Genomic DNA, 27,557 nt, shown 5'->3' on the forward strand with positions numbered 1-27,557 from the left:
TGCGCCTGTCTCTTTGCACCTGTCTGTGTCTGGTTCCTGCTGGACAGTGATGATGTAACATACTGACCACAGTTGCATAAAGTGTAGTGGACGTTACATCAGGTTCAGCACAAACTGCATCGTTCTCCTGACCAGGCCCAAAGTCCATTTAATTAGAGTCCGCTCCCACCTCCCCCCGACCTCCCCCTGAGCGCTCCCACCTCCCCCCGACCTCCCCCTGAGCGCTCCCACCTCCCCCCGACCTCCCCCTGAGCACTCCCACCTCCCCCGACCTCCCCCTGAGCGCTCCCACCTCCCCCCGACCTCCCCCTGAGCGCTCCCACCTCCCCCCGACCTCCCCCTGAGCGCTCCATCCCCCGACCTCCCCTGAGCACTCCCACCGCCCCCCGACCTCCCCCTGAGCGCTCCCACCGCCCCCCGACCTCCCCCTGAGCGCTCCCACCTCCCCCCGACCTCCCCCTGAGCGCTCCCACCTCCCCCCGACCTCCCCCTGAGCACTCCCACCTCCCCCGACCTCCCCCTGAGCGCTCCCACCTCCCCCCGACCTCCCCCTGAGCGCTCCCACCGCCCCCCGACCTCCCCCTGAGCGCTCCATCCCCCGACCTCCCCTGAGCACTCCCACCTCCCCCCGACCTCCCCCTGAGCACTCCCACCTCCCCCGACCTCCCCCTGAGCGCTCCCACCTCCCCCCGACCTCCCCCTGAGCGCTCCCACCTCCCCCCGACCTCCCCCTGAGCGCTCCATCCCCCGACCTCCCCTGAGCACTCCCACCTCCCCCCGACCTCCCCCTGAGCACTCCCACCTCCCCCCGACCTCCCCCTGAGCACTCCCACCTCCCCCGACCTCCCCCTGAGCGCTCCCACCTCCCCCCGACCTCCCCCTGAGCGCTCCCACCTCCCCCCGACCTCCCCCTGAGCGCTCCATCCCCCGACCTCCCCTGAGCACTCCCACCTCCCCCCGACCTCCCCCTGAGCACTCCCACCTCCCCCCGACCTCCCCCTGAGCACTCCCACCTCCCCCCGACCTCCCCCTGAGCACTCCCACCTCCCCCCGACCTCCCCCTGAGCACCCCCAACTCCCCCTGAGCACTCTCACCTCCCCCGACCTCCTCCTGAGCGCTCAGTGGGCGCTCGCTCCCCGTGTCTCCTGAAAACAGAACATGAAACCGCTTCACGCTGAGCAGCAGGAAATCCTCTGCAGCAGCTTTAGAACTGGGTCAAACTTAGAGTTCACCAGAGTTTCAGTTTCAGTCCAAACATTAGAGTTTCAGACCAGCTTCATTAGAGTTTCAGACCAGCTTCATTAGAGTTTCAGACCAGCTTCATTAGAGTTTCAGATCAGCTTCATTAGAGTTTCAGACCAGCTTCATTAGAGTTTCAGATCAGCTTCATTAGAGTTTCAGACCAGCTTCATTAGAGTTTCAGATCAGCTTCATTAGAGTTTCAGATCAGCTTCATTAGAGTTTCAGACCAGCTTCATTAGAGTTTCAGATCAGCTTCATTAGTTTCAGATCAGCTTCATTAGAGTTTCAGATCAGCTTCATTAGAGTTTCAGATCAGCTTCATTAGAGTTTCAGATCAGCTTCATTAGAGTTTCAGACCAGCTTCATTAGAGTTTCAGACCAGCTTCATTAGAGTTTCAGATCAGCTTCATTAGAGTTTCAGATCAGCTTCATTAGAGTTTCAGACCAGCTTCATTAGAGTTTCAGATCAGCTTCATTAGTTTCAGATCAGCTTCATTAGAGTTTCAGATCAGCTTCATTAGAGTTTCAGATCAGCTTCATTAGAGTTTCAGATCAGCTTCATTAGAGTTTCAGACCAGCTTCATTAGAGTTTCAGATCAGCTTCATTAGAGTTTCAGATCAGCTTCATTAGAGTTTCAGATCAGCTTCATTAGAGTTTCAGACCAGCTTCATTAGAGTTTCAGATCAGCTTCATTAGAGTTTCAGACCAGCTTCATTAGAGTTTCAGATCAGCTTCATTAGTTTCAGATCAGCTTCATTAGAGTTTCAGACCAGCTTCATTAGAGTTTCAGACCAGCTTCATTAGTTTCAGATCAGCTTCATTAGAGTTTCAGATCAGCTTCATTAGAGTTTCAGATCAGCTTCATTAGAGTTTCAGATCGGCTTCATTAGAGTTTCAGACCAGCTTCATTAGAGTTTCAGATCTGCTTCATTAGAGTTTCAGATCAGCTTCATTAGAGTTTCAGATCAGCTTCATTAGAGTTTCAGATCAGCTTCATTAGAGTTTCAGACCAGCTTCATTAGAGTTTCAGACCAGCTTCATTAGAGTTTCAGATCAGCTTCATTAGAGTTTCAGATCAGCTTCATTAGTTTCAGATCAGCTTCATTAGAGTTTCAGATCAGCTTCATTAGAGTTTCAGATCAGCTTCATTAGAGTTTCAGATCAGCTTCATTAGAGTTTCAGATCAGCTTCATTAGAGTTTCAGACCAGCTTCATTAGAGTTTCAGATCAGCTTCATTAGTTTCAGATCAGCTTCATTAGAGTTTCAGATCAGCTTCATTAGAGCTTCAGATCAGCTTCATTAGAGTTTCAGACCAGCTTCATTAGAGTTTCAGATCAGCTTCATTAGTTTCAGATCAGCTTCATTAGAGTTTCAGATCAGCTTCATTAGAGTTTCAGATCAGCTTCATTAGAGTTTCAGATCAGCTTCATTAGTTTCAGATCAGCTTCATTAGAGTTTCAGATCAGCTTCATTAGAGTTTCAGACCAGCTTCATTAGTTTCAGATCAGCTTCATTAGAGTTTCAGACCAGCTTCATTAGAGTTTCAGACCAGCTTCATTAGAGTTTCAGATCAGCTTCATTAGAGTTTCAGATCAGCTTCATTAGAGTTTCAGATCAGCTTCATTAGAGTTTCAGATCAGCTTCATTAGAGTTTCAGATCAGCTTCATTAGAGCTTCAGACCAGCTTCATTAGAGTTTCAGACCAGCTTCATTAGTTTCAGATCAGCTTCATTAGAGTTTCAGATCAGCTTCATTAGAGTTTCAGATCAGCTTCATTAGAGTTTCAGATCAGCTTCATTAGAGTTTCAGATCAGCTTCATTAGAGTTTCAGACCAGCTTCATTAGAGTTTCAGACCAGCTTCATTAGCGTTTCAGATCAGCTTCATTAGAGTTTCAGACCAGCTTCATTAGAGTTTCAGATCAGCTTCATTAGAGTTTCAGATCAGCTTCATTAGAGTTTCAGACCAGCTTCATTAGAGTTTCAGATCAGCTTCATTAGAGTTTCAGATCAGCTTCATTAGAGTTTCAGATCAGCTTCATTAGAGTTTCAGATCAGCTTCATTAGAGTTTCAGATCAGCTTCATTAGAGTTTCAGACCAGCTTCATTAGAGTTTCAGATCAGCTTCATTAGAGTTTCAGACCAGCTTCATTAGAGTTTCAGATCAGCTTCATTAGAGTTTCAGATCAGCTTCATTAGTTTCAGATCAGCTTCATTAGAGTTTCAGATCTCTGAGGTCGCGTGTTCCAAGGTTAATGTCCCGAGATCAGAGACTTTCATTTATATCGTCCAGATTCTCATTAGAGCTGAGATGGAGGAACGATTAAGGTCTGACAGCAATCATTTCTATAAAGAGCCCAGCATCGAAACACATGGGACTAAACCAGGACTAAACCAGGACTAAACCAGGTCTAAACCAGGACTAAACCAGGACTAAACCAGGACTAAACCAGGTCTAAACCAGGACTAAACCAGGTCTAAACCAGGACTAAACCAGGACTAAACCAGGTCTAAACCAGGACTAAACCAGGACTAAACCAGGACTAAACCAGGACTAAACCAGGACTAAACCAGGTCTAAACCAGGACTAAACCAGGACTAAACCAGGTCTAAACCAGGACTAAACCAGGACTAAACCAGGACTAAACCAGGTCTAAACCAGGACTAAACCAGGACTAAACCAGGTCTAAACCAGGACTAAACCAGGACTAAACCAGGTATAAACCAGGACTAAACCAGGACTAAACCAGGACTAAACCAGGTCTAAACCAGGACTAAACCAGGACTAAACCAGGTCTAAACCAGGAATAAACCAGGACTAAACCAGGACTAAACCAGGACTAAACCAGGTCTAAACCAGGACTAAACCAGGACTAAACCAGGACTAAACCAGGTCTAAACCAGGACTAAACCAGGACTAAACCAGGACTAAACCAGGTCTAAACCAGGACTAAACCAGGACTAAACCAGGACTAAACCAGGACTAAACCAGGTCTAAACCAGGACTAAACCAGGTATAAACCAGGACTAAACCAGGACTAAACCAGGTCTAAACCAGGACTAAACCAGGACTAAACCAGGTCCAAACCAGGAATAAACCAGGACTAAACCAGGACTAAACCAGGTCTAAACCAGGACTAAACCAGGACTAAACCAGGTCTAAACCAGGACTAAACCAGGACTAAACCAGGTCTAAACCAGGACTAAACCAGGTATAAACCAGGACTAAACCAGGACTAAACCAGGACTAAACCAGGTCTAAACCAGGAATAAACCAGGACTAAACCAGGACTAAACCAGGTCTAAACCAGGACTAAACCAGGACTAAACCAGGTCTAAACCAGGACTAAACCAGGTCTAAACCAGGACTAAACCAGGACTACTACTACTACTACTTCCTGGATTCATCAAAGGCTTTTGTCGACCCTCAGATCCTATATCACCATGACAACTGTGACCAGGTCTTAAACTGCTGTGCCAAATCTCACATCAATCAATGTGTCTTCTTCTTCTGCTTCTTCTTCTTCTTCTTCTTCTTCTTCTTCTTCTTCTTCTTCTTCTTCTTCTTTGAATGGTTCAAAGGAGTACCTCAGGGCTCCGTCTTAGGCCCAATGTTATTCTCTGTTTAGATGATGATAATTTTCATGCAGATGAAAGCACCAGGTCAAGTTACAGGTCAGATTGTGCTGTGGCCAAACAATATCCAAAAGGTAAAAGTGTTGAACCTGATCATTCATATTCAGGACCAGAAGAAGGTCCTTATGTCCTGGTGCAGAGTGCCCTTATGTCCTTATGTCCTGGTGCAGAGGGTCCTTATGTCCTGGTGCAGAGAGTCCTTATGTCCTTATGTCCTGGTGCAGAGGGTCCTTATGTCCTTATGTCCTGGTGCAGAGAGTCCTTATGTCCTGGTGCAGAGGGCCCTTATGTCCTTATGTCCTGGTGCAGAGGGTCCTTATGTCCTGGTGCAGAGGGTCCTTATGTCCTTATGTCCTGGTGCAGAGGGTCCTTATGTCCTTATGTCCTGGTGCAGAAGGTCCTTATGTCCTGGTGCAGAGGGCCCTTATGTCCTTATGTCCTGGTGCAGAGGGTCCTTATGTCCTTATGTCCTGGTGCAGAGAGTCCTTATGTCCTGGTGCAGAGGGCCCTTATGTCCTTATGTCCTGGTGCAGAGGGTCCTTATGTCCTTATGTCCTGGTGCAGAGAGTCCTTATGTCCTAGTGCAGAGGGCCCTTATGTCCTTATGTCCTGGTGCAGAGGGTCATTATGTCCTGGTGCAGAGAGTCCTTATGTCCTTATGTCCTGGTGCAGAGGGTCCTTATGTCCTTATGTCCTGGTGCAGAGGGTCCTTATGTCCTTATGTCCTGGTGCAGAGAGTCCTTATGTCCTGGTGCAGAGGGCCCTTATGTCCTTATGTCCTGGTGCAGAGGGTCCTTATGTCCTGGTGCAGAGGGTCCTTATGTCCTTATGTCCTGGTGCAGAGGGTCCTTATGTCCTTATGTCCTGGTGCAGAGGGTCCTTATGTCCTGGTGCAGAGGGTCCTTATGTCCTTATGTCCTGGTGCAGAGAGTCCTTATGTCCTGGTGCAGAGGGCCCTTATGTCCTTATGTCCTGGTGCAGAGGGTCCTTATGTCCTTATGTCCTGGTGCAGAGAGTCCTTATGTCCTAGTGCAGAGGGTCCTTATGTCCTTATGTCCTGGTGCAGAGGGTCATTATGTCCTGGTGCAGAGGGTCCTTATGTCCTTATGTCCTGGTGCAGAGAGTCCTTATGTCCTGGTGCAGAGGGTCCTTATGTCCTGGTGCAGAGGGTCCTTATGTCCTGGTGCAGAGGGTCCTTATGTCCTTATGTCCTGGTGCAGAGGGTCCTTATGTCCTTATGTCCTGGTGCAGAGAGTCCTTATGTCCTGGTCCAGAGGGCCCTTATGTCCTTATGTCCTGGTGCAGAGAGTCCTTATGTCCTAGTGCAGAGGGTCCTTATGTCCTTATGTCCTGGTGCAGAGGGTCCTTATGTCCTGGTGCAGAGGTCCTTATGTCCTGGTGCAGAGAGTCCTTATGTCCTTATGTCCTGGTGCAGAGAGTCCTTATGTCCTTATGTCCTGGTGCAGAGGGTCCTTATGTCCTGGTGCTGAGGGTCCTTATGTCCTTATGTCCTGGTGCAGAGAGTCCTTATGTCCTGGTGCAGAGGGCCCTTATGTCCTTATGTCCTGGTGCAGAGGGTCCTTATGTCCTGGTGCAGAGAGTCCTTATGTCCTTATGTCCTGGTGCAGAGAGTCCTTATGTCCTGGTGCAGAGGGTCCTTATGTCCTTATGTCCTGGTGCAGAGGGTCCTTATGTCCTAGTGCAGCGGGTCCTCATGTCCTGGTGCAGAGGGTCCTTATGTCCTGGTGCAGAGGGTGCCGAGGGTCCTTACGTCCTTATATCCTGGTGCAGAGAGTCCTTATGTCCTGGTGCAGAGAGTCCTTATGTCTTGGTGCAGAGGGTCCTTATGTCCTTATGTCCTGGTGCAGAGAGTCCTTATGTCCTGGTGCAGAGGGTCCTTATGTCCTCATGTCCTGGTGCAGAGAGTCCTTAAGTCCTGGTGCAGAGGGTCCTTATGTCCTTATGTCCTGGTGCAGAGGGTCCTTATGTCCTTATGTCCTGGTGCAGAGGGTCCTTATGTCCTGGTGCAGAGCGTCCTTATGTCCTTATGTCCTGGTGCAGAGGGTCCTTATGTCCTTATGTCCTGGTGCAGAGCGTCCTTATGTCCTTATGTCCTGGTGCAGAGGGTCCTTATGTCCTTATGTCCTGGTGCAGAGGGTCCTTATGTCCTTATGTCCTGGTGCAGAGGGTCCTTATGTCCTTATGTCCTGGTGCAGAGGGTCCTGAATATAAATGATCAGGTTCAACACTTTTACCTTTTAGATATTTCTAAGGACCCAGCACAGATCTGACCTGTAACTTGACCTTTTGCTTGTTTCCATGGAGACGCATTAGCGCTAAAGTATCTCCAGCAGCAGCAGGTCCATGGGGTCTAAACCAGGACTAAAGGTCTGACAGGAAGTGATGCAACAGTGTTTGTGGAACTGTCCAAACTTGTCCTGGAGCCGCGTGTCAGAGCCTGAACCTTCAAATCTCCTGATCTGTGCTCGAGTCACGCCAGGAGCTAAACCAGGCCTAAAGTGAGCCTAAACCAGGCCTAAAGTGAGCCTAAACCAGGTCTAAAGTGAGCCTAAACCAGGCCTAAAGTGAGTCTAATCCAACGCCACTCACTCCACCAGCTTCAACACCCGGTCCACTGCTGCTTTTTCACAACTCTCTGCCCACCAGCTTCTAGTTAACCAGCCTCTAGCCACCGCCAACATTCTAACTGGATTACTCTCATCTGCTGCTACGTTCCATCTCCTCCTCGGACTATCACTCCCGCGCCTCCAGGCCACCGCTCCACCAACTTCTCGCCTACTCACCTACACCGCTGCTGACCTTCACCTCCTCAACCATAACCACCGTCTCCCAGCTGCTGCTGCCTCTGCAGCTAGCTCAGCTGGGATCCTTCGCCGGCCCCGCTACATCCACAGGGGCTCTGGTCTCTCCCATAACCAACACTCCAACGACGGCTCACCTATCCCCTCACTCTGGACTAGTTTTCGCCCCCCTGTCACCCCCACCTGCCGCACTGCCAACCTCAGCAACCTCCGCCCCCCCACCCCTGCGCCCCCATCCATCTCCGCGCCCCCATCCATCTCCCTTGCACTGCTGAACTGCCGCTCCCTCTCCAACAAATCACCTGTTATATCTGAACTGCTACTGGACAATAACATTGATCTGCTTCTCCTGTGAAACATGGCAACAGCCCCTGGACTTCTATGCTCTCAACCAAGCCACTCCCTCCAACTACACTTACACTGCCAAACCCCGCCTCTCCGGGCGTGGGGGAGGTCTTGCTGTTATTCATAAAAAATCTACATCCATCACTGAACTGAACCTCAACCTTCCATCCATCTCATCATTTGAATACCTCGCCTTCTCCCTCCCCAACTCTATCACCGCTATCCTGATCTATCGTCCCCCAAAGCCCCGCCCCTCTTTCCTCACTGAATTGTCTGAACTCCTCACCATCGCATCCTCTCTCTCTGCCCGCCTCCTACTCACTGGTGACTTCAACATCCACATTGACTGCCCCAACGCCCCACTGACATCCGACTTCCTCTCTCTCCTGGACTGCTTCCATCTCACCCAACATATTGACTTCCCCACCCATACCAAAGGCCACACTCTGGACTTAGTCTGTTCCTCTCTCCTACCCATATCTAAGCCCCACTCCCTCCCCTTCCCACTCTCTGATCATCTCTGCATCCTTTTCTCCGCCCCCCTACCCTCGCCCCACAACCCCAAAAAACGCACCATCACCTACCGCAATATCAAGTCAGTCAACCCCCTCACGCTCTCCCAGCTCATATCCTCTGCTTATATCCTGACTCCCCCCCCTCTTCCCCCGACGACTATGCTGTCATGCTCAACACCACCCTCTCCGACTCCCTTGACTCCCTAGCCCCCTGGAAAACCTCCTCCGTCTCATACATCAACCCCGCCCCCTGGTACACCCCTGAACTCCGCACCATGAAGCAGACTGGCCGCCAACTCGAACGACTCCTCAAAAGAACCCGCCTCACCGTCCACGCCGAAGCTTTCAAATTACACATCTCCTCCTACCGTGACGCTCTCCAAGCCGCCAAATCTGCCCACCTCTCCACCCTCATCAACAGCTCCCACCGGAGCCCTCGCACCCTGTTCTCCACCGTCAACAAGCTGCTCCAGCCACCGGACATCACTCCACCCTCCTCCCCTGACCTCTGCAACTCTTTCCTCCTTGCCTTCAATGACAAAATTTCCAAAATCAACAGCTCCATGACTGCCGTCTCCATTAACTCCATCACCACCCCCACCCCTGCCCCCCCCCCTCTCCCTGACCACCCAACCTTCCCTCCCCTCACCACTCACCACCTTCTCCTCTGTTAACTCCTCTCATATCATAGACCTCATCACCGCTTCCAAAACCACCACCTGCTCTCTCGACCCCCTCCCAACGACTCTAACCAAGGCCTGCCTCCCTGCTCTCATCCCCCATCTCACCACCCTCTTCAACCAGTCTTTATCCCTCGGCCATGTTCCTTCCATCTACAAACTGGCCTCCATCACCCCCATCCTCAAAAAACCCACCCTAGACTCCGCCAACCTCTCCAACTACCGCCCCATCTCCAACCTGCCGTTCCTCTCAAAAACGCTGCAACGCATCGTCGCCGCCCAACTTCACACCCACCTCCAGTCAAGCAACCTCTATGAACCCCTCCAATCTGGCTCCGCCCACTTCACAGCACTGAAACAGCCCTGGTCAAAGTACTCAACGATCTCCTCACCTCTGCAGACTCCGGGGCCCTCAACATCCTGTTACTACTAGACCTCAGCGCAGCCTTTGACACTATAAACCATTCCATCCTCCTACAAAGGCTGCGCCAACTGGGTGTTGAGGGCTCTGCACTTGACTGGCTCACATCCTACCTCACCAACAGGCAAGAGTTCATTTCCCTCTCCGGTCACTCATCCACCCTCTCCCCAGTAACGCATTCTCCCGAACAGCACCCCGACTCTGGAACTCCCTCCCCCAACCTGTCCGCCACTCTCCCTCACTCACAACATTCAAATCCCGCCTAAAAACATGACCTCTTCACCCAAGCCTATGACCTCCCCTACCCCTAGCCTCCTCTACCCCATTGCCTACTCTTCTACCCCCTGTTACATCCCCATCTTTTTCTCTCTACTTCTTCTGTCTTGTTCATTTTATCTGTATATTAATGTGTTCTGTACGTGTTGTCCCCCCTGTCTGTAAATACCCCCCCCTTTTTTATTATGTTCAGCGTCTTTGGGTCACTGAAAAGGGCTATATAAATAAAAGTTATTATTATTATTATTATTATTATTATTATTATTATTATTATTATTATTAAACCAGGTCTAAAGTGAGCCTAAACCAGCTCTAAAGTGAGCCTAAACCAGGCCTAACATGAGCCTAAACCAGGTCTAAAGTGAGCCTAAACCAGGTCTAAAGTGAGCCTAAACCAGGTCTAAAGTGAGCCTAAACCAGGTCTAAAGTGAGCCTAAACTAGGTCTAACGTGAGCCTAAACCAGGTCTAACACGAGCCTAAACCAGGTCTAAAGTGAGCCTAAACCAGGTCTAAAGTGAGCCTAAACCAGGTCTAAAATGAGCCTAAACCAGGTCTAAAATGAGCCTAAACCAGGTCTAACGTGAGCCTAAACCAGGTCTAAAGTGATTCTAAACCAGGTCTAAAGTGAGCCTAAACCAGGTCTAAAGTGAGTCTAAACCAGGTCTAAAGTGAGCCTAAACCAGGTCTAAAGTGAGCCTAAACCAGGTCTAAAGTGAGCCTAAACTAGGTCTAAAGTGAGTTTAAACCAGGTCTAAAGTGAGCCTAAACCAGGTCTAAAGTGAGCCTAAACCAGGTCTAAAGTGAGCCTAAACTAGGTCTAACGTGAGCCTAAACCAGGTCTAACACGAGCCTAAACCAGGTCTAAAGTGAGCCTAAACCAGGTCTAAAGTGAGCCTAAACCAGGTCTAAAATGAGCCTAAACCAGGTCTAAAATGAGCCTAAACCAGGTCTAACGTGAGCCTAAACCAGGTCTAAAGTGATTCTAAACCAGGTCTAAAGTGAGCCTAAACCAGGTCTAAAGTGAGTCTAAACCAGGTCTAAAGTGAGCCTAAACCAGGTCTAAAGTGAGCCTAAACCAGGTCTAAAGTGAGCCTAAACTAGGTCTAAAGTGAGTTTAAACCAGGTCTAAAGTGAGCCTAAACCAGGTCTAAAGTGAGCCTAAACCAGGTCTAAAGTGAGCCTAAACCAGGTCTAAAGTGAGCCTAAACCAGGTCTAAAGTGAGCCTAAACCAGGTCTAAAGTGAGCCTAAACTAGGTCTAAAGTGAGTTTAAACCAGGTCTAAAGTGAGCCTAAACCAGGTCTAAAGTGAGATTAAACCAGGTCTAACATGAGCCTAAACCAGGTCTAAAGTGAGCCTAAACCAGGTCTAAAGTGAGTCTAATTGAGATGATGGAAAAAAAACCACAATAAAACAACTTGTGCATGTACCGCAGTTTGAGAAACACTGATATAGACACTATATTGTTACAATTTAATAAACCAGCCAAAATAGAAGGAAAAAGTGGAAATATATGAGAAATGAACTGACTTAAACCTGGACTATACCTGGACTAAACCTGGACTAAACCCGGACTAAACCTGGACTAAACCTGGACTAAACCTGGACTAAACCTGGACTAAACCCGGACTAAACCTGGACTAAACCTGGACTAAACCTGGACTAAACCCGGACTAAACCTGGACTAAACCTGGACTAAACCCAGACTAAACCTGGACTAAACCTGGACTAAACCCGGACTAAACCTGGACTAAACCTGGACTAAACCCAGACTAAACTTGGACTAAACCATGACTAAACCAGTATAGCTCACATGTTACTGCTGAAAACACTATTACTGCCTCAGAAACATATATTTCTCGTCCTGGCTCTGAATTGTTGCCGTATTCTTTTGTCTTCTGTGGTTTTTTGGCAGCCGACACGGAAACGGCTCCTTCCACATTCCACCTGAAAAACACTTTCACTGAGAGAGAATCAGAAAACAGGTCCAGGTGCAGCGAATCTGTCCAAATCTGCACAAATCCTCTGCACATAATCTGCTCCCTTTGCAGACTCCATCAGAACGGCTCTGCCTGATCCGCGTCACTGCACCAGCAAGCACCAGGAAGGACACATCTGGTTTAGTCTTGGATTAGATCTGGTTTAGTCCTGGTTTAGACCTGGTTTTGTCCTGGTTTAGTCCTGGTTTAGACCTGGTTTTGTCCTGGTTTAGTCCTGGTTTAGTCCTGGTTTAGTCTTAGTTTAGTCCTGGATTAGACCTGGTTTGGTTCTGGTTTAGTCCTGGTTTAGTCTTAGTTTAGAGCTGGTTTACCCTCCTGCTTTCATACTTAGCCTGATATTAGCTCTTACCTGGTCCGGTCCATGGTGGTCCCGGCGGTCTTTGCTCTGGTCTGATCGTGGGCCACAGTTGGGCAGGAGCTAGCATCACGTAGCATTAGCCCGTATCTGTGTTGCTAGCATCACGCAGCATTAGCCCGTAACTGCGTCGCTAGTATCACGCAGCATTAGCCCGTATTTGCGTCGCTAGCATCACGTAGCATTAGCCCGTATCTGCGTCGCTAGCATCACGTAGCATTAGCCCGTATCTGTGTCGCTAGCATCACGTAGCATTAGCCCGTATCTGTGTCGCTAGCATCACGCAGGATTAGCCCGTATCTGTGTCGCTAGCATCACGCAGGATTAGCCGGTACCTGCGTCGCTAGCATCACGTAGCATTAGCCCGTATCTGTGTCGCTAGCATCACGTTGGCATTAGCCCGTACCTGCGTCGCTAGCATCACGTAGCATTAGCCCATATCTGTGTCGCTAGAATCATGTAGCATTAGCCCGTATCTGTGTCGCTAGCATCACGTAGCATTAGCCCGTATCTGTGTCGCTAGCATCACGTAGCATTAGCCCGTATCTGTGTCGCTAGCATCACGTAGCATTAGCCCGTACCTGCGTCGCTAGCATCACGTAGCATTAGCCCGTATCTGTGTCGCTAGCATCACGTAGCATTAGCCCGTATCTGTGTCGCTAGCATCATGTAGCATTAGCCCGTATCTGCGTCGCTAGCATCACGTAGCATTAGCCCGTATCTGTGTCGCTAGCATCACGCAGGATTGGCCCGTATCTGCGTCTCTAGCATCACGTAGCATTAGCCCGTATCTGTTTCGCTAGCATCACGTAGCATTAGCCCGTACCTGCGTCGCTAGCATCACATAGCATTAGCCCGTATCTGTGTCGCTAGCATCATGTAGCATTAGCCCGTATCTGTGTCGCTAGCATCACGTAGCATTAGCCCGTATCTGTGTCGCTAGCATCACGTAGCATTTGCCCGTATCTGTGTCGCTAGCATCACGCAGGATTAGCCCGTATCTGTGTCGCTAGCATCAAGCAGGATTAGCCCGTACCTGCATCGCTAGCATCACGTAGCATTAGCCCGTATCTGTGTCGCTAGCATCACGTAGCATTAGCCCGTACCTGCGTCGCTAGCATCACGTAGCATTAGCCCGTATCTGTGTCGCTAGCATCATGTAGCATTAGCCCGTATCTGTGTCGCTAGCATCACGTAGCATTAGCCCGTATCTGTGTCGCTAGCATCACGTAGCATTAGCCCGTATCTGTGTCGCTAGCATCACGTAGCATTAGCCCGTACCTGCGTCGCTAGCATCACGTAGCATTAGCCCGTATCTGTGTCGCTAGTATCATGTGGCATTAGCCTGTATCTGTGTCGCTAGCATCACGTAGCATTAGCCCGTATCTGTGTCGCTAGCATCACGTAGCATTAGCCCGTATCTGTGTCGCTAGTATCATGTGGCATTAGCCCGTATCTGTGTTGCTAGCATCACGTAGCATTAGCCCGTATCTGTGTCGCTAGCATCATGTAGCATTAGCCCGTATCTGTGTCGCTAGCATCATGTAGCATTAGCCCGTATCTGTGTCGCTAGCATCATGTAGCATTAGCCCGTATCTGTGTCGCTAGCATCATGTAGCATTAGCCCGTATCTGTGTCGCTAGCCACACATCGGGAACAGGCTCATTTCAGACAAATATTTTTGCAGTTTTCTGAAAACAAATGTGAAATGTTGTGTGGCCAATTTTGGCGTTGAAACCTGGAAAACCTGTGGTGCGACTGACCATACAACTGACCATACGACTGACCATACAGCTGATCATACGACTGACCATACAGCTGATCATACAGCTGACCATACGGCTGACCATGCAGCTGACCATACGACTGACCATACAGCTGATCATACAGCTGACCATACGGCTGACCATGCAGCTGACCATACGACTGACAATGCAGCTGACCATGCAGCTGACCATACGACTGACCATACGACTGACCATGCAGCTGTCCATACAGCTGACCATACGGCTGACCATGCAGCTGACCATACGACTGACAATGCAGCTGACCATGCAGCTGACCATACGACTGACCATACGACTGACCATACGACTGACCATACGGCTGACCATACGGCTGACCATACAGCTGACCATACAGCTGATCATACAGCTGACCATACGACTGACCATGCAGCTGACCATACGACTGACCATGCAGCTGACCATACAACTGACCATACGACTGACCATACGACTGACCATACGACTGACCATGCAGCTGATCATACAGCTGACCATACAACTGACCATACGACTGACCATACGACTGACCATGCAGCTGTTCATACAGCTGACCATACAACTGACCATACGACTGACCATACAGCTGACCATGCAGCTGACCATACGACTGACCATGCAGCTGACCATACAACTGACCATACGACTGACCATACGACTGACCATACGACTGACCATACGACTGACCATGCAGCTGATCATACAGCTGACCATACAACTGACCATACGACTGACCATACAGCTGACCATACAGCTGTCCATACAGCTGACCATACAGCTGACCATGCGGCTGATGCGGAGCAGTTCTCGGGTCAGATCTGAGGACATGTCCAGAGGCTGATGTGATGTTTTGCACTGACATCACGCATGAGTTTGTGTTTCCATGACAACACAGTGCACACGCCTGTTGGTTTGGTTCCCAGAGCGCCCCCTGTCTGCAGGAACCAGGACTAAACCAGGACTAAACCAGGACTAAACCAGGACAAAACCAGAATAAAACCAGGTCTAAACCAGGACTAAACCAGGACTAAACCAGGACTAAACCAGGTTTAAACCAGAACAAAACCAGGTCTAAACCAGGACTAAACCAGGACTAAACCAGGACTAAACCAGGACAAAACCAGGACTAAACCAGGACAAAACCAGGACTAAACCAGGACTAAACCAGGTCTAAACCAGGACACAAGCAGGATATAACCAGGTCTAAACCAGGACTAAACCAGGACTAAACCAGGACTAAACAAGGACTAAACAAGGACTAAACCAGGACTAAACCAGGACTAAACCAGGACTAAACCAGGTCTAAACAAGGACTAAACCAGGTTTAAACCAGAACAAAACCAGGTCTAAACCAGGACTAAACAAGGACTAAACCAGGACTAAACCAGGACTAAACCAGGACTAAACCAGGTCTAAACAAGGACTAAACCAGGTTTAAACCAGAACAAAACCAGGTCTAAACCAGGACTAAACCAGGATAAAACCAGGTCTAAACCAGGACTAAACCAGGACTAAACCAGGACTAAACCAGGACTAAACCAGGACGAAACCAGAATAAAACCAGGTCTAAACCAGGGCTAAACAAGGACTAAACAAGGACTAAACAAGGACTAAACCAGGACTAAACCAGGACTAAACCAGGACTAAACAAGGACTAAACAAGGACTAAACAAGGACTAAACCAGGACTAAACCAGGACTAAACCAGGTCTAAACAAGGACTAAACCAGGTTTAAACCAGAACAAAACCAGGTCTAAACCAGGACTAAACCAGGACTAAACCAGGACTAAACCAGGACAAAACCAGGACTAAACCAGGACAAAACCAGGACTAAACCAGGACTAAACCAGGTCTAAACCAGGACACAAGCAGGATAAAACCAGGTCTAAACCAGGACTAAACCAGGACTAAACCAGGACTAAACCAGGACTAAACAAGGACTAAACAAGGACTAAACCAGGACTAAACCAGGACTAAACCAGGACTAAACCAGGACTAAACCAGGACGAAACCAGAATAAAACCAGGTCTAAACCAGGACTAAACAAGGACTAAACCAGGACTAAACCAGGACTAAACCAGGACTAAACAAGGACTAAACAAGGACTAAACAAGGACTAAACCAGGACTAAACCAGGTCTAAACAAGGACTAAACCAGGTTTAAACCAGAACAAAACCAGGTCTAAACCAGGACTAAACCAGGACTAAACCAGGACTAAACCAGGACAAAACCAGGACTAAACCAGGACAAAACCAGGACTAAACCAGGACTAAACCAGGTCTAAACCAGGACACAAGCAGGATAAAACCAGGTCTAAACCAGGACTAAACCAGGACTAAACCAGGACTAAACCAGGACTAAACAAGGACTAAACAAGGACTAAACCAGGACTAAACCAGGACTAAACCAGGACTAAACCAGGTCTAAACAAGGACTAAACCAGGTTTAAACCAGAACAAAACCAGGTCTAAACCAGGACTAAACAAGGACTAAACCAGGACTAAACCAGGACTAAACCAGGACTAAACCAGGTCTAAACAAGGACTAAACCAGGTTTAAACCAGAACAAAACCAGGTCTAAACCAGGACTAAACCAGGATAAAACCAGGTCTAAACCAGGACTAAACCAGGACTAAACCAGGACTAAACCAGGACTAAACCAGGACGAAACCAGAATAAAACCAGGTCTAAACCAGGACTAAACAAGGACTAAACCAGGACTAAACCAGGACTAAACCAGGACTAAACAAGGACTAAACAAGGACTAAACAAGGACTAAACCAGGACTAAACCAGGACTAAACCAGGTCTAAACAAGGACTAAACCAGGTTTAAACCAGAACAAAACCAGGTCTAAACCAGGACTAAACCAGGACTAAACCAGGACTAAACCAGGACAAAACCAGGACTAAACCAGGACCAAACCAGGACTAAACCACGACACAAGCAGGATAAAACCAGGTCTAAACCACGACACAAGCAGGATAAAACCAGGTCTAAACCAGGACTAAACCAGGACTAAACCAGAATAAAACCAGGTCTAAACCAGGACTAAACCAGGACTAAACCAGGACTAAGGCCACACACAGAGGGAACATTACATTGGAGGAGGATATTTCAGGGAGTGTTTTTCTCGTGGGAACGTCTGAGAAACGAGGCTCTGGAGCAGAAGATAAGACTGTGTCCAAAAGCAGACGGAGGGATTCAGAATGAACCAGGACTGAATTAGAAATGCTTGTTTTGGCCTTATTTTAGTGCAAACACAAACCACGGATGAGCCTCAAAACACACGATTATTATGAGAAGAAACATCAGGATTTGATCTGATTTAACCCTTCAATCACCAAACTTCTGGCTCATCTTTAACAGCCAATGATCTGAAGCTCATTGGAGTTTGTGACCCGCTTCACCACATCACACAGTGTAGACTAACCCTGACCAGGCCTAAACCAGGACTAAACCAGGACTAAACCAGGCCTAAACCAGGACTAAACCAGGACTAAACCAGGACTAAACCAGGACTAAACCAGGACTAAACCAGGACTAAACCAGGACTAAACCAGGTCTAAACCAGGCTGGTTTAGTCCTGGTTTAGTCATGGTTTAGTCCTGGTTTGGACAATCAAACCCATGATCTTCTTGTGAGGCGACAGCGTTATCCACTCTGCCACTTCTGCCCTAATGAAACATAATCTAAATCCTCGTCACAAACATAAATAATCACGTTGAATCGACTTTTGTAAAACTGAAGTCGTTGGGTCAGTTCACTGGTCATTTTGTCGTTGTTTATTGTTTATTTGATCTGTAAGAACACGACGTACACGCACTCTTATGGGGTCAGATTTATGTTGGTGGTCGGCTTGTAGAGACGTTTCAGGACCGCTCGCTCTGACCACTCGCTCCGGCCGCTCTGACCTCTCGCCCTGACCGCTCGCCCTGACCGCTCGCCCTGACCGCTCGCCCTGACCGCTCACTCTGACCGCTCTGACTGCTCGCTCTGACCGCTCGCTCTTGTGTGGCAGGTGGAGGCTTCGAGTCGGAGCTCTTGTAGAGACACTTCCTGACCGACCGCTCGCTCTGACCACTCGCGCCGACCGCTCTGACCGCTCGCTCTGACCGCTCACTCTGACCGCTCACTCTGACCACTCGCTCTGACCACTCGCGCCGACCGCTCTGACCGCTCGCCTTGACCGCTCACTCTGACCGCTCACTCTGACCGCTCGCGCCGACCACTCTGACCGCTCACTCTGACCGCTCACTCTGACCACTCGCTCTGACCACTCACGCCGACCGCTCTGACCGCTCGCCTTGACCGCTCACTCTGACCGCTCGCGCCGACCACTCTGACCGCTCACTCTGACCGCTCACTCTGACCGTTCACTCTGACCGCTCACTCTGACCGCTCACTCTGACCGCTCACTCTGACCGCTCGCTCTTGTGTGGCAGGTGGAGGCTTCGAGTCGGAGCGCTTCATCTTTCGGGAGCAGTGTGCGCTGAAGGCCGAGCCCGGCTCCTGCAAAGCCATAAAACTCAGGTTCTTCTTCAACATCGACTCCGGACGCTGCGAGACCTTCGAGTTCGGCGGCTGCGGCGGCAACGACAACAACTTCATGAGCCGCGAAGAGTGCGAGGAAATGTGCGTCGTGTCAGGTGCGTGCCACAGGGGGCGCTCCGACAGGTGTGTGCCACAGGGGGCGCTCCGACAGGTGTGTGCCACAGGGGGCGCTCCGACAGGTGTGTGCCACAGGGGGCGCGCCGACAGGTGTGTGCCACAGGGGGCGCTCCGACAGGTGTCTGCCACAGGGGGCGCTCCGACAGGTGTGTGCCACAGGGGGCGCTCCGACAGGTGTGTGCCACAGGGGGCGCGCCGACAGGTGTGTGCCACAGGGGGCGCTCCGACAGGTGTCTGCCACAGGGGGCGCTCCGACAGGTGTGTGCCACAGGGGGCGCTCCGACAGGGGGCGCTCCGACAGGTGTGTGCCACAGGGGGCGCTCCGACAGGTGTGTGCCACAGGGGGCGCCTCCGACAGGTGTGTGCCACAGGGGGCGCTCCGACAGGTGTGTGCCACAGGGGGCGCTCCGACAGGTGTGTGCCACAGGGGGCGCTCTGACAGGTGTCTGCCACAGGGGGCGCTCCGACAGGTGTGTGCCACAGGGGGCGCTCTGACAGGTGTGTGCCACAGGGGGCGCTCCGACAGGTGTGTGCCACAGGGGGCGCTCTGACAGGTGTCTGCCACAGGGGGCGCTCCGACAGGTGTGTGCCACAGGGGGCGCTCCGACAGGTGTGTGCCACAGGGGGCGCTCCGACAGGTGTGTGCCACAGGGGGCGCGCCGACAGGTGTGTGCCACAGGGGGCGCTCCGACAGGTGTCTGCCACAGGGGGCGCTCCGACAGGTGTGTGCCACAGGGGGCGCGCCGACAGGTGTGTGCCACAGGGGGCGCTCCGACAGGTGTCTGCCACAGGGGGCGCTCCGACAGGTGTGTGCCACAGGGGGCGCTCCGACAGGGGGCGCTCCGACAGGTGTGTGCCACAGGGGGCGCTCCGACAGGTGTGTGCCACAGGGGGCGCCTCCGACAGGTGTGTGCCACAGGGGGCGCTCCGACAGGTGTGTGCCACAGGGGGCGCTCCGACAGGTGTGTGCCACAGGGGGCGCTCAGACAGGTGTCTGCCACAGGGGGCGCTCCGACAGGTGTGTGCCACAGGGGGCGCTCTGACAGGTGTGTGCCACAGGGGGCGCTCCGACAGGTGTGTGCCACAGGGGGCGCTCTGACAGGTGTCTGCCACAGGGGGCGCTCCGACAGGTGTGTGCCACAGGGGGCGCTCCGACAGGTGTGTGCCACAGGGGGCGCTCCGACAGGTGTGTGCCACAGGGGGCGCGCCGACAGGTGTGTGCCACAGGGGGCGCTCCGACAGGTGTCTGCCACAGGGGGCGCTCCGACAGGTGTGTGCCACAGGGGGCGCGCCGACAGGTGTGTGCCACAGGGGGCGCTCCGACAGGTGTCTGCCACAGGGGGCGCTCCGACAGGTGTGTGCCACAGGGGGCGCTCCGACAGGGGGCGCTCCGACAGGTGTGTGCCACAGGGGGCGCTCCGACAGGTGTGTGCCACAGGGGGCGCCTCCGACAGGTGTGTGCCACAGGGGGCGCTCCGACAGGTGTGTGCCACAGGGGGCGCTCCGACAGGTGTGTGCCACAGGGGGCGCTCTGACAGGTGTCTGCCACAGGGGGCGCTCCGACAGGTGTGTGCCACAGGGGGCGCTCTGACAGGTGTGTGCCACAGGGGGCGCTCCGACAGGTGTGTGCCACAGGGGGCGCTCTGACAGGTGTCTGCCACAGGGGGCGCTCCGACAGGTGTGTGCCACAGGGGGCGCTCCGACAGGTGTGTGCCACAGGGGGCGCTCCGACAGGTGTGTGCCACAGGGGGCGCGCCGACAGGTGTGTGCCACAGGGGGCGCTCCGACAGGTGTCTGCCACAGGGGGCGCTCCGACAGGTGTGTGCCACAGGGGGCGCTCCGACAGGTGTGTGCCACAGGGGGCGCTCCGACAGGTGTCTGCCACAGGGGGCGCTCCGACAGGTGTCTGCCACAGGGGGCGCTCCGACAGGTGTGTGCCACAGGGGGCGCCTCCGACAGGTGTGTGCCACAGGGGGCGCTCCGACAGGTGTGTGCCACAGGGGGCGCTCCGACAGGTGTGTGCCACAGGGGGCGCTCTGACAGGTGTCTGCCACAGGGGGCGCTCCGACAGGTGTGTGCCACAGGGGGCGCTCTGACAGGTGTGTGCCACAGGGGGCGCTCCGACAGGTGTGTGCCACAGGGGGCGCTCTGACAGGTGTCTGCCACAGGGGGCGCTCCGACAGGTGTGTGCCACAGGGGGCGCTCTGACAGGTGTGTGCCACAGGGGGCGCTCTGACAGGTGTGTGCCACAGGGGGCGCTCTGACAGGTGTGTGCCTTTCTTTTTTGCTTTCTCTTTCTCTTTCTCTTCCTCTTCCTCTTTCCCTTTCACTTCCTCTTCCTCTTTCCCTCTCTCTTCCTCTTTCTCTTTCCCACTCTCTTCCTCTTTCCCTCGCTCTTCCTCTTTCTCTTCATCTTCCTCTTTCCCTCTCTCTTCCTCTTTCTCTTTCCCACTCTCTTCCTCTTTCTCTTTCCCTCTCTCTTCCTCTTTCTCTTTCCCTCTCTCTTTCTCTTAATCTTCCTCTTCCTCTTCCTCTTTCCCTCTCTCTTTCTCTTAATCTTCCTCTTCCTCTTTCCCTCTCTCTTCCTCTTCCTCTTCCTCTTCCTCTTTCCCTCTCTCTTCCTCTTCCTCTTCCTCTTCCTCTGCAGCATAATCAGGGATCATCACAAAAGCTTCAGTAAATTATTCGTTTTCAGGTAAACAAACCCAGACATTAATCGTTTCGGGACGTTATGATTGGCTCCGAGCGGCGAATGCAAATGGCGCCTGACGTTTGAGGCCCCGATCCAATTTCAGTCCAATTTTTGGCTCCGGACCCCGACGGCGCTCCGAGGCTTTTCGCATAAGCGGATCCGACACGGACGCCACGCCGGGATTTTCCATATTAAGAAGAGATGACACGTGCAAAAAGGGCGGAGTCACGACAAACGCCAAGACACAGGCGTTTGGTGGAAAAGGGCGGAGTCATAAACGCGAGCACGACGTGAACTCCGCCTCCCGACACGAGCGGCGTTCAGGGTACAAACGCCGTCGCTCTTCCTCTGCATCGCCTCATCGTCGCACATGAAGTTACAGGAAATACAGTGTCTGAGAGTGAACGGAAAGCGCCCCCTACAGGTCGGACTGAAACACAGTTATATTTGTGAAATTTGCTAAAAATTATAAAAATGTTATCCCAGAATAGCACATGTTTTAGCATAATAATTTCACTTCCTGTATGAGTGTCCCTGGTGAGATGTCACTTCCTGTATGAGTGTCCCTGGTGAGATGTCACTTCCTGTATGAGTGTCCCTGGTGAGATGTCACTTCCTGTATGAGTGTCCCTGGTGTGATGTCACTTCCTGTATGAGTGTCCCTGGTGTGATGTCACTTCCTGTATGAGTGTCCCTGGTGTGATGTCACTTCCTGTATTAGTGTCCCTGGTGTGATGTCACTTCCTGTATTAGTGTCCCTGGTGAGATGTCACTTCCTGTATGAGTGTCCCTGGTGTGATGTCACTTCCTGTATTAGTGTCCCTGGTGAGATGTCACTTCCTGTATGAGTGTCCCTGGTGTGATGTCACTTCCTGTATGAGTGTCCCTGGTGTGATGTCACTTCCTGTATTAGTGTCCCTGGTGAGATGTCACTTCCTGTATGAGTGTCCCTGGTGAGATGTCACTTCCTGTATGAGTGTCCCTGGTGTGATGTCACTTCCTGTATGAGTGTCCCTGGTGTGATGTCACTTCCTGTATGAGTGTCCCTGGTGTGATGTCACTTCCTGTATTAGTGTCCCTGGTGTGATGTCACTTCCTGTATTAGTGTCCCTGGTGAGATGTCACTTCCTGTATGAGTGTCCCTGGTGTGATGTCACTTCCTGTATTAGTGTCCCTGGTGAGATGTCACTTCCTGTATGAGTGTCCCTGGTGTGATGTCACTTCCTGTATTAGTGTCCCTGGTGAGATGTCACTTCCTGTATGAGTGTCCCTGGTGTGATGTCACTTCCTGTATGAGTGTCCCTGGTGTGATGTCACTTCCTGTATTAGTGTCCCTGGTGAGATGTCACTTCCTGTATTAGTGTCCCTGGTGAAATGTCACTTCCTGTATGAGAGTCCCTGGTGATATGTCACTTCCTGTCATTTTCTACAGATTTTTCAATGTTTTTCTCCACAAATACCCTCTCGATCGGTGTAAAAGTATCATTTAAATGTACGACAGGGACAAAAACACAGAATAAAGTCACAATTAAAACATTGTAAAAACTTTAAAGGACAAATATTATACATTATTTGACTTGATATTGTTCTTTAAACATGCTTTTGAACACCTTTAGTCTGGCATCTCATGTTTTAGAACACGCCTCTTCACAGTGACAAGCCCCGCCTCTTCACTGTGATAAGCCCCGCCTCTTCACAGTGACAAGCCCCACCTCTTCACTGTGATAAGCCCCGCCTCTTCACAGTGATAAGCCCCGCCTCTTCACAGTGATAAGCCCCGCCTCTTCACTTTGATAAGCCCCGCCTCTTCACAGTGACAAGCCCCGCCTCTTTACAGTGATAAGCCCCACCTCTTTACTGTGATAAGCCCCGCCTCTTCACTGTGATAAGCCCCGCCTCTTCACAGTGACAAGCCCCGCCTCTTTACAGTGATAAGCCCCACCTCTTTACTGTGATAAGCCCCGCCTCTTCACTGTGATAAGCCCCGCCTCTTCACAGTGACAAGCCCCGCCTCTTCACTGTGATAAGCCCCGCCTCTTCACTATGATAAGCCCCGCCAAGCCCCGCCTCTTCACAGTGACAAGCCCCGCCTCTTCACAGCGACAAGCCCCGCCTCTTCACAGTGACAAGCCCCGCCTCTTCACTGCGATAAGCCCCGCCTCTTCACAGTGACAAGCCCCGCCTCTTCACAGTGATAAGCCCCGCCTCTTCACTGGGATAAGCCCCGCCTCTTCACAGTGATAAGCCCCGCCTCTTCACAGTGATAAGCCCCGCCTCTTCACTGTGATAAGCCCCGCCTCTTCACAGTGATAAGCCCCGCCTCTTCACAGTGATAAGCCCCGCCTCTTCACTGTGATAAGCCCCGCCTCTTCACTGTGATAAGCCCCGCCTCTTCACAGTGACAAGCCCCGCCTCTTCACAGTGACAAGCCCCGCCTCTTCACTGTGATATGCCCCGCCTCTTCACAGTGACAAGCCCCGCCTCTTCACAGTGACAAGCCCCGCCTCTTCACAGTGATAAGCCCCGCCTCTTCACTGTGATAAGCCCCGCCTCTTCACAGTGATAAGCCCCGCCTCTTCACAGTGACAAGCCCCTCCTCTTTACAGTGATAAGCCCCACCTCTTTACTGTGATAAGCCCCGCCTCTTCACTGTGATAAGCCCCGCCTCTTCACAGTGACAAGCCCCGCCTCTTTACAGTGATAAGCCCCACCTCTTTACTGTGATAAGCCCCGCCTCTTCACTGTGATAAGCCCCGCCTCTTCACAGTGACAAGCCCCGCCTCTTCACTGTGATAAGCCCCGCCTCTTCACTATGATAAGCCCCGCCAAGCCCCGCCTCTTCACAGTGACAAGCCCCGCCTCTTCACAGCGACAAGCCCCGCCTCTTCACAGTGACAAGCCCCGCCTCTTCACTGCGATAAGCCCCGCCTCTTCACAGTGACAAGCCCCGCCTCTTCACAGTGATAAGCACCGCCTCTTCACTGGGATAAGCCCCGCCTCTTCACAGTGATAAGCCCCGCCTCTTCACAGTGATAAGCCCCGCCTCTTCACAGTGATAAGCCCCGCCTCTTCACTGTGATAAGCCCCGCCTCTTCACAGTGACAAGCCCCGCCTCTTCACAGTGACAAGCCCCGCCTCTTCACTGTGATAAGCCCCGCCTCTTCACAGTGACAAGCCCCGCCTCTTCACAGTGACAAGCCCCGCCTCTTCACAGTGATAAGCCCCGCCTCTTCACTGTGATAAGCCCCGCCTCTTCACAGTGATAAGCCCCGCCTCTTCACAGTGACAAGCCCCGCCTCTTTACAGTGATAAGCCCCACCTCTTTACTGTGATAAGCCCCGCCTCTTCACTGTGATAAGCCCCGCCTCTTCACTGCGATAAGCCCCGCCTCTTCACAGTGACAAGCCCCGCCTCTTCACAGTGATAAGCCCCGCCTCTTCACTGGGATAAGCCCCGCCTCTTCACAGTGATAAGCCCCGCCTCTTCACAGTGATAAGCCCCGCCTCTTCACTGTGATAAGCCCCGCCTCTTCACAGTGATAAGCCCCGCCTCTTCACAGTGATAAGCCCCGCCTCTTCACTGTGATAAGCCCCGCCTCTTCACTGTGATAAGCCCCGCCTCTTCACAGTGACAAGCCCCGCCTCTTCACAGTGACAAGCCCCGCCTCTTCACAGTGATAAGCCCCGCCTCTTCACAGTGACAAGCCCCGCCTCTTCACAGTGATAAGCCCCGCCTCTTCACTGTGATAAGCCCCGCCTCTTCACAGTGATAAGCCCCGCCTCTTCACAGTGATAAGCCCCGCCTCTTCACTGTGATAAGCCCCGCCTCTTCACAGTGACAAGCCCCGCCTCTTCACAGTGACAAGCCCCGCCTCTTCACAGTGATAAGCCCCGCCTCTTCACTGTGATAAGCCCCGCCTCTTCACAGTGACAAGCCCCGCCTCTTCACAGTGATAAGCCCCGCCTCTTCACAGTGACAAGCCCCGCCTCTTCACAGTGATAAGCCCCGCCTCTTCACAGTGACAAGCCCCGCCTCTTCACAGTGATAAGCCCCGCCTCTTCACTGTGATAAGCCCCGCCTCTTCACAGTGATAAGCCCCGCCTCTTCACAGTGATAAGCCCCGCCTCTTCACTGTGATAAGCCCCGCCTCTTCACAGTGATAAGCCCCGCCTCTTCACAGTGACCATGACTCTGACCCTTTGAACATAAAGTCTTTTCACGAGACATTTTTGAATCTGTTTCATCAGGTTTTTATCTCAGAGGAAAAGGAGGAAATAAGTCGGAAATGAAAGAGGAAATGACAGAGGGAAATGACAGAGCGGCGATAACGATCGGGATTAAAATGTGCTCTGACGAGAGGATGAAAAGATAAAAGATTCCATTCAACAGAAGGTTTAATAGTTTAATTTAATTTGCTAATCCTGGTGGTAATTTACTTTCATTCACTTTCAGAGCAAAAGAACTGAGCCCCCTTAAAGGGGACGTATGACAGGGACGTATGACAGGGACGTATGACAGGGACGTATGACAGGGACGTGTGACAGGGACGTGTGACAGGGACGTATGACAGGGACGTATGACAGGGACGTACCATGTGTCTGGTGTATTTACCTGTCGAGACGTTAAGCTTCCACCGCCTTCACTACTGCCCCCGGTGGTCAGCTCGTGTACTGCGCCGTCGCGTGAATACAATGTGAACCGACCAATGGCACGCGGAGCGAACCAGAGGAAGGACAGAGCGAGACGACGGACGGACGGCGTGTTTTCAGTTTGTTTCTGTTTGTTTCTGTTTGTGTTTCTGTTTGTTTCTGTTTGTTTCTGTTTGTTTCTGTTTGTTTCTGTTTGTTTCTGTTTGTTTCTGTTTGTTTCTGTTTGTGTTTCAGTTTGTTTCTGTTTGTTTCTGTTTGTTTCTGTTTGTTTCTGTTTGTTTCTGTTTGTTTCTGTTTGTGTTTCTGTTTGTTTCTGTTTGTTTCTGTTTGTTTCTGTTTGTTTCTGTTTGTTTCTGTTTGTTTCTGTTTGTTTCTGTTTGTGTTTCAGTTTGTTTCTGTTTGTTTCTGTTTGTTTCTGTTTGTTTCTGTTTGTTTCTGTTTGTTTCTGTTTGTTTCTGTTTGTTTCTGTTTGTTTCTGTTTGTTTCTGTTTGTGTTTCTGTTTGTTTCTGTTTGTTTCAGTTTGTTTCTGTTTGTTTCAGTTTGTTTCTGTTTGTTTCTGTTTGTTTCTGTTTGTTTCTGTTTGTTTCTGTTTGTTTCAGTTTGTTTCTGTTTGTTTCTGTTTGTTTCTGTTTGTGTTTCAGTTTGTTTCTGTTTGTTTCTGTTTGTTTCTGTTTGTTTCTGTTTGTTTCAGTTTGTTTCTGTTTGTTTCTGTTTGTTTCAGTTTGTTTCAGTTTGTTTCTGTTTGTTTCTGTTTGTTTCAGTTTGTTTCTGTTTGTTTCTGTTTGTTTCTGTTTGTTTCTGTTTGTGTTTCTGTTTGTTTCTGTTTGTGTTTCTGTTTGTTTCTGTTTGTTTCTGTTTGTTTCTGTTTGTTTCTGTTTGTTTCTGTTTGTTTCTGTTTGTTTCTGTTTGTTTCAGTTTGTTTCAGTTTGTTTCTGTTTGTTTCTGTTTGTTTCTGTTTGTTTCTGTTTGTTTCTGTTTGTTTCTGTTTGTTTCAGTTTGTTTCTGTTTGTTTCTGTTTGTTTCTGTTTGTTTCTGTTTGTTTCTGTTTGTTTCTGTTTGTTTCTGTTTGTTTCTGTTTGTTTCAGTTTGTTTCTGTTTGTTTCTGTTTGTGTTTCTGTTTGTTTCTGTTTGTTTCTGTTTGTTTCTGTTTGTTTCTGTTTGTTTCTGTTTGTTTCTGTTTGTTTCTGTTTGTTTCAGTTTGTTTCTGTTTGTTTCTGTTTGTTTCTGTTTGTTTCTGTTTGTTTCTGTTTGTTTCTGTTTGTTTCTGTTTGTTTCTGTTTGTTTCAGTTTGTGTTTGTGTTTGTTTCTGTTTGTTTCAGTTTGTTTCTGTTTGTTTCTGTTTGTTTCTGTTTGTGTTTGTGTTTGTTTCTGTTTGTTTCAGTTTGTTTCTGTTTGTTTCAGTTTGTTTCTGTTTGTTTCTGTTTGTTTCAGTTTGTTTCTGTTTGTTTCTGTTTGTTTCTGTTTGTT

The 27,557-nt window shown here is 50.6% G+C and overlaps 1 protein-coding gene across 2 annotated transcripts in view; it reads left to right on the forward strand.

The window, feature by feature from the left end:
* LOC140348330 (carboxypeptidase inhibitor SmCI-like) overlaps window positions 1–27,557 on the forward strand; it is a 53,785-nt gene that overhangs the window by 16,489 nt on the left and 9,739 nt on the right. For both annotated transcript variants that reach the window (XM_072434326.1, XM_072434327.1), the window contains exon 2: window positions 18,523–18,726. In XM_072434326.1, the coding sequence (XP_072290427.1) occupies window positions 18,523–18,726 (204 nt within the window). The remainder of the gene's footprint in view (window positions 1–18,522; window positions 18,727–27,557) is intronic.

Source organism: Eucyclogobius newberryi, unplaced genomic scaffold, assembly GCF_026437365.1.
Source record: "Eucyclogobius newberryi isolate DKJ021-1_F unplaced genomic scaffold, fEucNew1.0.hap1 SCAF_67, whole genome shotgun sequence".
NCBI lineage: Eukaryota > Metazoa > Chordata > Actinopteri > Gobiiformes > Gobiidae > Eucyclogobius > Eucyclogobius newberryi.